Raw genomic sequence first — 13,324 nt, forward strand, 5'->3', positions numbered from 1 at the left:
AATTGGGGAGGAACTCATTGTGTGCACTTTACTCACCCAGCGACCTTTGTGATTTTGCTCTGTCCCAGGCGATGTCTTGGTGATGGATGACTATGGCTACATGTATTTCCGGGACCGTACTGGGGACACTTTCCGTTGGAAAGGTGAGAACGTGTCGACCACAGAGGTTGAGGGAATTTTAAGTCGCTATCTCAGCATGGCTGACGTTGTTGTCTATGGAGTAGAGGTGCCAGGTAAGAGAACTCCATCTGTGGATGTGTGTTAGTGTCGCGGTGGCCGCTTTCTATTAAAGATCCTATAGCAAGCAGGATGGATCACTCGACGAAAAAGACGTAGTACGGTCATGGGCAGATTCGTGGGTAATTTTCGGCCCCATTTCCGTAACCGGCTTCCTTCTCCGCACCGAAGATCCCATAGCGGAGCAAAGATACTAGCGCGGAGACGGAAGCCGGTTACGGAAACATCCTCGTAAAAATAAAAGTTCTTTGGTAAAAATCTTCTCCTCATTTTCAGAATTTTAATTTATTAACACAAACTGTTCCCCCGCAACGTTGATTACACTGCGAGTCCGGTCGGGTCGGGTTACGGAAATGGATGAAAAAAAGGCCCACGTTCCGTTCCGTTGCGTACTACACGTCAGCCCATTGCATTTAGCAGGAGTGGTCCATCTTTGGTTTCTATGTCCTTATTTCAGCAGGAGCACATCAACTTCAGTTTCTACGACAGACTGTAGAGAAACCATCAGGTTTTTAACCTCCCGAGTTCTACCCGTTCACCTCTGCCTGTAGCACCCATCAGGCTTCAGCTGAGGGCTTTGCACTGAGACTGAAACACCATGGTTCAGGTTTATTATCGTCACATGTACTGAGGTACAGTGAGAAGCTTTGCATGCTCTCCGATCAGATAATACAATACACAAATACAATCACATCACACTCCAGTGCAATAGAGCCGAGAGGAAGATAAAGAGTGCAGCAAATAGTTCTCAGGAATGTAGCGCACCAGTTCCAATGTGGTGGAGGTGAATTGGACAGTACCCTAGCTTATTGTAGAAGCCTGATAACAGAGGGGGAAGCGGCTTTTTCTGAGTCAGGTTATTTCAGCCACGTCCTAAAGCAACGCAAGCTTCAAGCTGCCAGGAGCGGGGCAGAGCAGAGCAAAGGCGGAATGACTTTTCGAGGTGTAGGTCAGTTACTTGGCAGAGGCGGTGAAGGGGAGCCAGAGTCTGTTCAATGTCACTGTTTTTCTTGTCAAAAATAGCAGAGAGAAGATTGAGTTGGAGCTGCTTTTAGAGTGACTGGAAAAGTCTGTGTGAACTGACCTGAGTGATGGTCCTTTTCATCATTAATCATCAACTATACCGTGACTGACCTTGTCATCTTTTCTTTATTTGCAATGAGGACAGTAGGACCAAGCCACCAATTCCAGATCATTTGACCACTCTCGAATGCTCAAGTCGTCTCTAGTGATGCTGTATTTCCATCTCTCTCTCTCTCTTTCTTTCCCCAACCCTTACTTTAGGCGCGGAAGGTAAAGCTGGGATGGCTGCCATATCAGACACCAGTGGTTGGATAGACTTGGAGAAGTTCTACGTGGACCTTGAGATGGCTTTGCCACCGTACGCACGGCCTGTGTTCCTGCGGTTGCTGCCGGTAGTGAGCAAGACGGGTATGTAGCTATCCAATCTCAGCCAAAGGTTTGGGAATATTTGGGAAGCAATGCATTCATTGTGGGCCGGAAAATGGTGAGATAATTGATCAAGTAACATCTTTCCGTGATGTTGGTTGAAATATGAAAGTTGACCTTCATTGTTGAGAACCCCTTGCATATCTCCAATTGGGGGGGGGGGGGGGGGGTTGGGGTCCAGCTGAGGGAGCAAGACATGGGACTTCATCTTAACACTGCATCTGAACGATGGTACTTCCAACAATACAGTGCCCCCCCCCCCAATAAGTTGGACATTTGAAGAGGTACATGATAGGACAGGTTTAGAGGGATGAGCCAAAAGCGGGACTAGTTTAGTTGGGGCATCTTCATTGGCAGGGACAAGTTGGGCTGAATGGCCAGTTTCCCTGCTGTATGAGTCTGTAAGTGTCGAACTAAGATCGTGACCATGAACTTGTGACCTGTGACTCGGAGATGAAAGCACTACTCGCGGCTGACACCTAACATTCATTATACTCAACGCTAACCTTTTCCTTCTTTTCCCATTCCCAGGGACCTTCAAGTTCCAAAAAACAGAGATGAGAAAGGAAGGATTTGACCCAAGATTCATCAAGGACAGACTTTATCTCCTGGATCAACGACAGCAGAAATATGTTTCACTGGAGGAAGACCTCTTTAAAAAGATCCAATCGGGAATAATGAAGCTATGATTAAAACTATATCTATAAATATACTGTTACCTCATCGTTACTCTTGTCAGTAGCCACAACAAGCAGAAGGGATAATTTGTTCCACTTCAGTTACTTGACCAGACTTGCATGTACAGGAACTTTACAGAAATTTTTGTTATTTTTCTTTATCTAAGTTTATTACAGATTTGCTAGTAATTTATGAAGAGAGATTATTACAATTTTGCACAAGAAAAATTATAATTAATTTTTATTGCCTGTACTGTTTTGGGTCTTATTTTTTAAGTGGGATAAAGCTTTCTCTTTGTTCATTTCTTGAGAACCTGCGAACATCCTCGAGTGTGTTGAGAATGTAATTAAACAGGATTCAATAAGAAGAGGTCTTTTACAATTCAAAGCATCACTCGGTCTTGGTCCTTTCATCTTCCTGATTGCTCTTCCTGCTGGAACTGGGAATCATGTAGTAGATAACACTCTGTATGAAAGAGGTCTCACAAGATTCATTCCTGTAATCAAAGCTGCACAAGTGGGCTGTACGCTGTGCTATTTGGAAGACTGAGGTAATCTCTTTGAAATGTGCAGAATTCATAGAGGGCTTGATGAGGTACATTCCAAAAAGTTACTTCCTTTGGCTAGCTTGGCAGAGAATAAGAAATGAGAGCAATTATTGAACAGGCTGGGGATATATATGTATGTATGTATATGTGTGCATATGTATGTGTGTGGGTGCATATGTGTGGATACAAGATACATTTATTTGTCACATGTACCAGTTGGTACAGTGAAATGTGTGATCACCATACAGCCATATAAATAAAACAACAACACAACACAGGATAGACTCCAACATAAAACATCCCCATACAGCAGAATCAAAGTTTCCCACTGTGAGGGAAGGCACCAAAGTCAGTCCTCTTCCTCTGATGTTCTTGATGTTCACCCGGGGCCTTCCGAGCCCTCCACAGTCGCCGTTACGGTTAGCCCCGCTGCTCGGGCCCGCTCGCCGGGATGATGAAACTGTGACGTCGGAACGGGAGGACAGCCTCAGTGGCTTGGACCTCCAAATCGTCCACTACCTCCCGAAGTCCACAGGCCGCGCTGGGCGGAGATTCACGCTGGCGGCCCTCGGCAAAGGGATCCCAGGACTCCGCGACGTTGAAGTCAGCGCCACCCGCGCTGGAAGCCCCACAAACCACAGCACCGCAATGTTGTTGCTGCAGGCCCAACGCTCCGGAGCTTCAAACGGCGATCCAGGTAGGCATCGCCCCGCTCCGCGGTGAATCCAGCGCTGTGCCGCCGCTGCTGAAGCTCTGGTCTGGTCCCCGGCAGGAAAGGCCGCGCCAATCCAGTTGGTACGACTCGAGGAGGGGGCGAGGACGCGACCCGGAGAATAGTCGCATCCTAGCCAGGAAGTGACTGGGAAATGGTTTCCTCCTTACCCTACCTCCCTCCCCCACATAGAAAAACAAAATAATCCTCCAAAACATGCTTTTTTATGACAAACTAAATATAGCAAAAACGGACAGACTGTAGGCAGAGGCTGCCATCAATGCGGCACCCCTTGTGTATGCATATTTATGTGTGTTTGCATAGGTTTGTGTGTGTGTATATATATATATATCAGACTTGATGGAGAGGTTGGATAGGATGAAATATCTCTGGAGCGTAGGAGGCTGAGGGATGACCTTATTGAGGTGATCAAGAACATAAGGGGTAAGAAGGAACTGCAGATGCTGGTTTAAACCAAAGATAGCCACAAAAGCTGGAGTAACTCAGCGGGAAAGGCAGCATCCCCCGACAGTCCCTTCAGGTTAGTCAGAGGTTCACTTGTACCTCCTCCAACCTCATCTACTGTATCCGTTGTTCAAGATGTGGACTCTTATACAGTTGGTATTTCAAGATCTCCATCAAAATCCTATCAAACCTCCTTGTTCTAAGGAGAATAGCCCCAGGTTCTCCTGCCCAACCTGGCCGATAGCCCACACCCCTCTCCTCCCTGTAAGTTATTTTGACATCCTCTCAAGCATACAATACAATACAATTCAATTTATTGTCATTTGGACCTCTTGAGGTCCAAACGAAATGTCGTTTCTGCAGCCATACATTACAACAAATAGACCCAAGACACAACATAATTTACATAAACATCCATCACATTGCTGTGATGGAAGGCCAAAAAAAATTATCTCTCCACTGCACTCCCCCCCCCCCGATGTCAGAGTCAAAGTCAAAGTCAAAGCCCCCGGCGGGCGATGGCGAATTGTCCCGCAGCCATTAAAGCCACGCCGGGTGATGCAAGGCCGCACACCGGGTCTTGATGTTAGAGCCCCCGGCATGCGCTCGCAGTCCCGCAGCCATTCCAAGCCGCGCGGGGCGGTGCTGTAAGGCCCCACTCCAGGAGCTCTTCAACCCCGCAACTCGGGCGGGAGAAGTCGCCGTTGCGGGAGCCCTGAAAAGCGGTCTCCCTCCAGGGACCGGGCTCCCGGTGCCGCCCGCCAAACCCGCAGTTGCAGCCTCCGGACTCCGGGGGTCGGGTCGCAGCAGCGTCCACCACAGCTCCACCCGCTCTGGACATCTACATTGTCCTCCCTAAGGTTAAAATAATAAGGGTTTAGTTACAATTCAAGTGCAACGTTCAGATTTTAAGACATTTGGAGATGGACAACAATGCTGGCTGAGGCATCACTGTCATCACGTGATCCTGCAGAACAGCATGGGACAGGAACGAAGAGCAGTCAAAGGGGAAACAACTGAAGCCACATGGATCCGGTCATCTCCCTGCAGTACTCAGATCGTGCCACAGGGTGTCACTGTCCATGCACAGTGCAGATATTCCCTGCTCATTCTCCTGGGATCAGGGTTGGCCACTTCCCCTCAAGTCCAACAGGTGCTAAGGTGGTTGACAGCAAAGATCCTTAAGGAACATCCCAAGAGTAGAGCAACTGGAATCTTGATATTGCTATTATTTTTCCAAATACTGCAGTTGTAAACAGTGTGATTAGATGAATTAGAGAGTGCAAGCGTAATACAAAAATCAACTAAAATCACAGCACATGAGCCATTTAAAAAGAAATGTTTTAAAAATGCATTAAAAAAGAAAATTAACAGAATCATAATTTATAAACATATTAATCTTTAACAAAAATTAACAGAATTATAAATTAGGAATCTAACCCTAAATCACACACACACAAACTGTTCCCCCGCAACGCTGATTACACTACGAGAGGGATAACCAAAGTCGGGTCAGGTTACTGAAATGGTCCACGTTCCGCTCCGTTGCATACTACACGTCAGGCCATTGGATTTAGCAGGAGTGGACTATCTTGCTCCGCTATAGGATCTTTGGTTGACAAGGCCAGTGAGGGTCTCCTCAGACACTACCACAGAGCGGGGAATGAGGGGGGCAAGCAGACAGGAGCAACTGCCTCAACAAGGCAGATAATATCAAAGGCACACACCACCCTGGCCACGCTCTCATTTCACTCCTACTATCAGGAAGAAAGTACAGGAGCCTGAAAACCATGACCACTAGGTTCAAGACAAGCTTCTTCCCAGCAACCATCAGTCTCTCGAACACTGCACAACACTAACCTCAGCAACTACGACCTTCTATGGACTGTGTCTTGGTTGCTGTACAGACTTCAGGTTTGCTCTATTATAGTCAGGTTACCTAGTACCACATGGAGTAGTATAGCACAGTAACTGGCCTTTTGGTCCACAATGTCTGTTATTGATTTGTTATATTATTGATCATTATTTATTTAGGTTCATGGGCCTGTTAAGCTGTAGCAAGTAAGAATGTAATTGTCCCATTGCTAGTACATAGTATGAAACACTTTCTCACATTATTAAAACAATGATGTATTCAAGAGAGTGTTAGATATAGCTCTTAGTGCTGACAGAGTCAAGGGATATGGGGAGAAAGCAGGAGCAGGGTGCTAATTTTGGATGATCAGCCATGATCATATTGAATGCCGATTGCTGGCTCGAAGGGCCGAATGACCTACTCCTGCACCTATTTTCTATGTTTGCTCAAGTGTTTAAGAAGGAACTGCAGATGCTGGAAAATCCCAGGTACACAAAAATGCTGGAGAAACTCAGCGGGTGCAGCAGCATCTATGGTGCGAAGGAAATAGGCTGTCAACCTTGTCAACCAAAGATCTATTTTCTTCGTTCCTTAGATGCTGCTGCACCCGCTGAGTTGCTATGTTTGCTCGAAGGGCCGAATGGTCTTCTGCATTGTTTTCTATGTTTCTTGACTCTTGAGGTTTGTGAGGTGGTGTCCTCCCTCCATTGCGTCTGTTTTAGCACAAGTGAAACACTCCCAGGCCCCTCACTCGTGTTTACTCTCGTGTTCGCTCGGTTGAACGACCCGCGCAGTTCTGAGGCATTGCTGCACTATTGGAAGTACTGCCTGGCAGCTGAGTCTTTAATTCAAGGCCCTGTCAGCTCTCTTCAATCAATATCAGATATCCCGGAGCATGACTTTGAGGAACAGCAGAGTTATCTCTGGCGTCAGCATCTCTAAAATGGATTATTTGGTCATCACAACAGTCATAGAGTACAGCAAAAGGCTCTTCGGCCCAACTCGCCAATGCCACCAAAATGCCCCAGCTAATATAGTCACATTTGGGCCATATTACTCAAAACCTTTCCTATCCATGTACCAGGCTAAATGTATTTTAAATGTTATTATGGACCTGTCTCAACTACTTCCTCTAGTAGTTTGTTCCATATACCCACCACCCTCTGCGTGAAAAAGTTGTTTCTCAGGTTCCTATTTAATCTTTCCCCTCTCACTTTCAACCTATGCCCTCTTGTTAATGATACTCCTACCTTGGGGGGGAAAAGACTCTGTACATTCTATCTATTCCCCTAATGATTTTATGCACCTCTATGAGATCACCCCTTAGCCTGAACCCCAAATAATAATATTCTAGTCTGCTGAGTCTCGCTCTACAGCTCAGCCCCTCAAGTCCTGGCAACATCCTCAAATCTTCTCTGCACCCTTCCCATCTTTCCTATAATGGGGTGACCGATACTCATCCATTTCAATGGCCTCACCAACTTCTCATGCAGCATTTTGCTGTGTATGGGACCTTGCTCTGCACAGCTTTGCTGCTGTTTTTTTTCCAGCATCACAAAAGTGACAATTAAAAAAAAATATTGTAGTGCCTTTTGGTGCTGAGATGTGATGTGGAAGATGCCACATAAACTCCAGTTTTTGTTTTCTCCAGTCAGGGAAACGCTGACACCAGGAAGCAGCCCCGCATACCATCAAGTAGCCAAAGAAATCAGGTGGTTGAGGATGAGACATGGAAAGATTTAGCAATAGCCGTTGGCACTCTGGACTGAAGAGATGGCTGGATTTGTGGGGACTGCAGAGAATGTTAGAGCTGGGGGGGAAATGGAGAAAGGGTTGTAGATAGACACATGGACATGCAGGGGATGGAGGATTATAGATCACAGGCAAGCAGAGAAAATTAGTTTAACATAGTGGCACAGCTGGTAGATCTGCTGCCTCTTGTCGCAGAGTGAGTCTTCAACCCATGCCTCGCAGCATGGCACGGTGGCACAGCGGTAGGGTTGTTGCCTTACAGCGCTAGAGACCCTGGTTCGATTCTGACTAAGGGTGCTTGTCTGTACGGAGTTACTACGTTCTCCCCATGACCTGTGCAGATTTTCTCCGGGATCTCTGGTTTCCTCCCACAATCCAAAGACGTACAGGTGTGTAGGCTAACTGGCTTGGTATAATTGTAAAATGTCCCTAGTGTGTGTAGGGTAGTGTAAGTGTTTGGTCAGCACAGATTCAGTGGGCCGAAGAGCCTGTTTCCGTGCTGTATCTCTAAACTAAACTAAACAAAAGCTGCTCCTCACAAGCCTCCATCCCCATCCTATTTACCCTGTAGATAGGGTAGACTGTCAGAACCTTTCTGCTAGAGTGGAAACGTCAAAGACTAAAGGGCATCCAGTCGCTTTAACGTGAGAGGGGCAAAGTTTAAAGGAGATGTGCAGGGCAGGTTTTTGATACAAAATAATAATAATAATAATAATGGATGGGATTTATATAGCGCCTTTCTAATACTCAAGGCGCTTTACATCGCATTATTCATTCACTCCTCAGTCACACTCGGTGGTGGTAAGCTACTTCTGTAGCTACAGCTGCCCTGGGGCAGACTGACGGAAGCGTGGCTGCCAATCTGCACCTACGGCCCCTCCGACCACCACCAATCACTCACACACATTCACACACAGGCAAAGGTGGGTGAAGTGTCTTGCCCAAGGACACAACGACAGTATGCACTCAGAAGCGGGATTCGGTGGGTACCTGGAAAGCACTGCCAGGGGTAGAGGTGGAGGCAGATATGATAGTGGTGTTGAAGAGGCTCATGAATACACAGGAAATGGAGGGTCATGGATCAGGTGCAGGTACAGGAGATTAGTTTACCTTGGCTTCGTGTACGGCACGGATGTTATGGGCCGATGGGCCTGTTCCTGTGCTGTACTGTTTGTTCTATGTAGGCACAAGGAATATTATGGATATGCAGGAGTTTTTATAAATAAAGCACAAAGTGCCGGAGTAACTCAGTCGGTCAGGCACCTACTTTGGATGATATGGATAGGCGATGTTTCGGATTGTGCCCTTCTTCAGTCTGACCCAAAATGTCACTTACCCAAGAGATGCTGCCTAACGCGCTGCGTTACTCCAGTATTTTTTGTATTGTCCTACATTCCAGCCCCCCTCTCTCTCCCCAACACTTTATGACTGAACTTGTACCTATTGGACGAGGGTAGTAGTGGAAGTGCTACACCAAAACTCTTTGGACTGCACACAGCAATCAGAGCTCTCCTGCAATGATAACGTCCTGCAACCAAACTGTAGTTCCATAGGTGAGGAGGTTGCCTTCTAACCCACGGCATCTCTGTACACTATTTTTCCAGAGCACTCTGAATCATTCCAGTGTCCGTCAGTCAGAACAAGGTGGCAGTTTCTTGGCAGTGGTGGTGTTGCTGCCTTGGTGACACGGAGGTCTTCCAGCAGAGTGTGCCAATGACATTTAATTATTTCCCCCACCGGCTCGCGTTAAGAAATGTTTTCATTTTATGTGGGCAGCAGCTGGATAACTGTGAAAATCACAGCCTGCAAATCTTGGCAATGGTTTTCCATTTGAAATCCAGATATTCCCTGATGGCAAGGCTGGTATCTGCCGTGGGGCATAAGGGTGTTAATATGGGAGGGCGCCCACTGGTCAGCATGGACGGGTCGGGCCGAGTGGCCTCGTTTCAATGCTGCAAGACTCGATGATTCCAGGAATCAGACAGAAGGCTCAACCTCACATCAGTGTAGCAGTACAAAGGCTGAAGCACAGCTCCTCATTGTACCTGAACACTACTAATCCATATGGGCTGGTATACCTGACAGTTGTTTTCGTGGAGACACAAGGAAATGCAGGTGCTGGAATTTTGAACAAAACACAAAGTGCTGGAGTAACTCAGTGTGTCAGTTAGGATCTATGGAGGGAATGGATTAGATTGGTGATGTTTTGGGTTGGGACCCTTCTTGAGACTGAAAGGTCCTTGTTCCATTGCATCCGTGGATGATGCCTGACCTGCTGAGTTCCAGCACTTTGTGTGTGGCAGTTGATTTACCACTGTCTCATTAAACTGTGTTAACAAATAGACAACTAATAATACAAGCGTGATTACGCATCAAAGCTTCGACAGGCAGAGGTCGGTAAAGATGCAATATAAAAATCAAGCCAAGTGTGTTTAATTGTCATATGTACCGGCAACAGAACACTTCAACTGTCCCTCCCATTCTGAATCTGACCTTTCTGTCCTGGGCCTCCTCCGTGGCCAGAGTGAGGACCACTGTAAATTGGAGGAGCAGCACCTCATATTTCGCTTGGGCAGTTTAAACATTGACTTCTCTAATTTCAGGTAATCCCTGCTTTCTCCTCCCGTTCTCAGCTCTCCCTCAGCCCACTGTCTCCGCCTCTTCCTTTCTTCTTACCACCTCCGCCCCCCCCCCCCCACCCCCAGTTTTGGTCTCCTAATCTGAGGAAAGACATTCTTGCCGTAGAGAGAGTACAGAGAAGGTTCACCAGACTGATTCCTGGGATGTCAGGACTTTCATATGAAGAAAGACTGGATAGACTCGGCTTGTACACGCTAGAATTTAGAAGATTGAGGGCGGATCTTATAGAAACGTACAAAATTCTTAAGGGGTTGGACAGGCTAGATGCAGGAAGATTGTTCCCGATGTTGGGGAAGTCCAGAACAAGGGGTCACAGTTTAAGGATAAAGGGGAAATCTTTTAGGACTGAGATGAGAAAAACATTTTTCACACAGAGAGTGGTGAATCTGTGGAATTCTATGCCACAGAAGGTAGTTGAGGCCAGTTCATTGGCTATATTTAAGAGGGAGTTAGATGTGGCCCTTGTGGCTAAAGGGATCAGGGGGTATGGAGAGAAGGCAGGTACGGGATACTGAGTTGGATGATCAGCCATGATCATATTGAATGGCGATGCACGCTCGAAGGGCCGAATGGCCTACTCCTGCACCTATTTTCTATGTTTCTATGGAAATCTGCTAGTCTGGCACCACCGAAGGATCAACTGTGCATATTGTTGAAGGGACATCTCATAAGCTAATAATGCATTCCCAATCCTCCAATCTACCTCACTGCAGCCCTCGCTGTTTTCTTTGTCTGGAGCTGTAACTATATTCTGCACACTATTTATTTTCATTTTTTGGACTACCAATGTGTGGTTTGGTTACACTCACGTGCAGTATGAACTACACACACAACAAAGTGTTGCCATGTATCTCAGTGCACGTGACAATAACAAATTGATACAGATTTCCTGTACTATGTTCATCACTAACACAGATGACTCAGCATAGACCATGAATCAAACTTGTGCCGTCACATGTTGTATCTACACAGGGAGTCACCGGATGAGCACAAGCAAAAACTTTTCACGTTAAGTGTAAAATTAAAGGTGTCCCTATCCCATGCATAACATTCTGCGACATTCCCCAATGACATAAGACTATTTACATAAGCTGTCCAATCTTTGTAATTAATAATTAAACTCTTTACAGTCTCCATGAGATTTTCTGTGATGAAATGTTAATTATTAATAACAATAAGAATGTAAAACTTTTGGGAAAGTGATGGTTGGACGAGTGCAATTGAAACATACTTTTGAATGAACCAGCTGTGAGAAGTATTCAAAAGGGAACTGCAGATGCTGGAATATCGAAGGTACACAAAATTGCTGGAGGAACTCAGCGGGTGCAGCAGCATCTATGGAGCGAAGGAAATAGGCGACGTTTCGGGCCGAAACCCTTCTTCAGACTGATGGGGGGTGGGGAAAGAAAGAAGGAAAAAGGGAGGAGGAGGAGCCCGAGGGCGGGCGGATGGGAGGGTGGGAGGAGACAGCTAGAGGGTGAAGGAAGGGGAGGGGACAGCACAGGCTAGCCAAATTGGGGGAATTCAATGTTGATGCCATAAGGGCGCAAGGACCCCAGACGGAATATGAGGTGCTGTTCCTCCAATTTCCGCTGTTGCTCACTCTGGCAATGGAGGAGACCCAGGACAGAGAGGTCGGATTGGGAATGGGAGGGGGAGTTGAAGTGCTGAGCCACCGGGAGGTCAGGTAGGTTAAGGCGGACTGAGCGGAGGTGTTCGGCGAAACGGTCGCCCAACCTACGCTTGGTCTCACCGATGTAAATTAGCTGACATCTAGAGCAGCGGATGCAGTAGATGAGGTTGGAGGAGATACAGGTGAACCTTTGTCGCACCTGGAACGACTGCTTGGGACCTTGAATGGAGTCGAGGGGGGAGGTGAAGGGACAGGTGTTGCATTTCTTGCGGTTGCAACGGAAAGTGCCCGGGGAGGGGGTGGTGCGGGAGGGAAGGGAAGAATTGACGAGGGAGTTGCGGAGGGAGCGGTCTTTGCGGAAGGCAGACATGGGGGGAGATGGGAAGATGTGGCGAGTGGTGGGGTCACGTTGGAGGTGGCGGAAATGGCGGAGGATTATGTGTTGTATTTGCCGGCTGGTGGGGTGAAAGGTGAGGACCAGAGGGACTCTGCCCTTGTTGCGTGTGCGGGGATGGGGAGAGAGAGCAGTGTTACGGGGTATGGATGAGACCCTGGTGTGAGCCTCATCTATGGTGGCGGAGGGGAATCCCCGTTCCCTGAAGAACGAGGACATTTCCGATGCCCTGGTATGAAATGTCCCGTTCTTCAGGGAACGGGGATTCCCCTCCGCCACCATAGATGAGGCTCACACCAGGGTCTCATCCACCACTCGCCACATCTTCCCATCTCCCCCCATGTCTGCCTTCCGCAAAGACCGCTCCCTCCGCAACTCCCTCGTCAATTCTTCCCTTCCCTCCCGCCCCACCCCCGCCCCGGGCACTTTCCGTTGCAACCGCAAGAAATGCAACACCTGTCCCTTCACCTCCCCCCTCGACTCCATTCAAGGTCCCAAGCAGTCGTTCCAGGTGCGACAAAGGTTCACCTGTATCTCCTCCAACCTCATCTACTGCATCCGCTGCTCTAGATGTCAGCTAATTTACATCGGTGAGACCAAGCGTAGGTTGGGCGACCGTTTCGCCGAACACCTCCGCTCAGTCCGCCTTAACCTACCTGACCTCCCGGTGGCTCAGCACTTCAACTCCCCCTCCCATTCCCAATCCAACCTCTCTGTCCTGGGTCTCCTCCATTGCCAGAGTGAGCAACAGCGGAAATTGGAGGAACAGCACCTCATATTCCGTCTGGGGTCCTTGCGCCCTTATGGCATCAACATTGACTTCCCCCAATTTGGCTAGCCTGTGCTGTCCCCTCCCCTTCCTTCACCCTCTAGCTGTCTCCTCCCACCCTCCCATCCGCCCGCCCTCGGGCTCCTCCTCCTCCCTTTTTCCTTCTTTCTTTCCCCACCCCCCATCAGTCTGA

General features: G+C 47.8%; 1 protein-coding gene across 2 annotated transcripts in view; it reads left to right on the plus strand.

Moving 5' to 3' along the window:
- LOC116990774 (long-chain fatty acid transport protein 4-like) overlaps positions 1-2,731 on the plus strand; it is a 45,430-nt gene extending 42,699 nt beyond the window's left edge. For both annotated transcript variants that reach the window (XM_033048727.1, XM_033048728.1), the window contains exons 11-13: positions 69-233; positions 1,522-1,668; positions 2,218-2,731. In XM_033048727.1, the coding sequence (XP_032904618.1) occupies positions 69-233; positions 1,522-1,668; positions 2,218-2,375 (470 nt within the window). In that variant the 3' untranslated portion in view covers positions 2,376-2,731. The remainder of the gene's footprint in view (positions 1-68; positions 234-1,521; positions 1,669-2,217) is intronic.
- The last annotated feature ends 10,593 nt before the right edge of the window (positions 2,732-13,324 follow it).

This window comes from Amblyraja radiata, chromosome 32, assembly GCF_010909765.2.
Source record: "Amblyraja radiata isolate CabotCenter1 chromosome 32, sAmbRad1.1.pri, whole genome shotgun sequence".
Classification (NCBI taxonomy): domain Eukaryota; kingdom Metazoa; phylum Chordata; class Chondrichthyes; order Rajiformes; family Rajidae; genus Amblyraja; species Amblyraja radiata.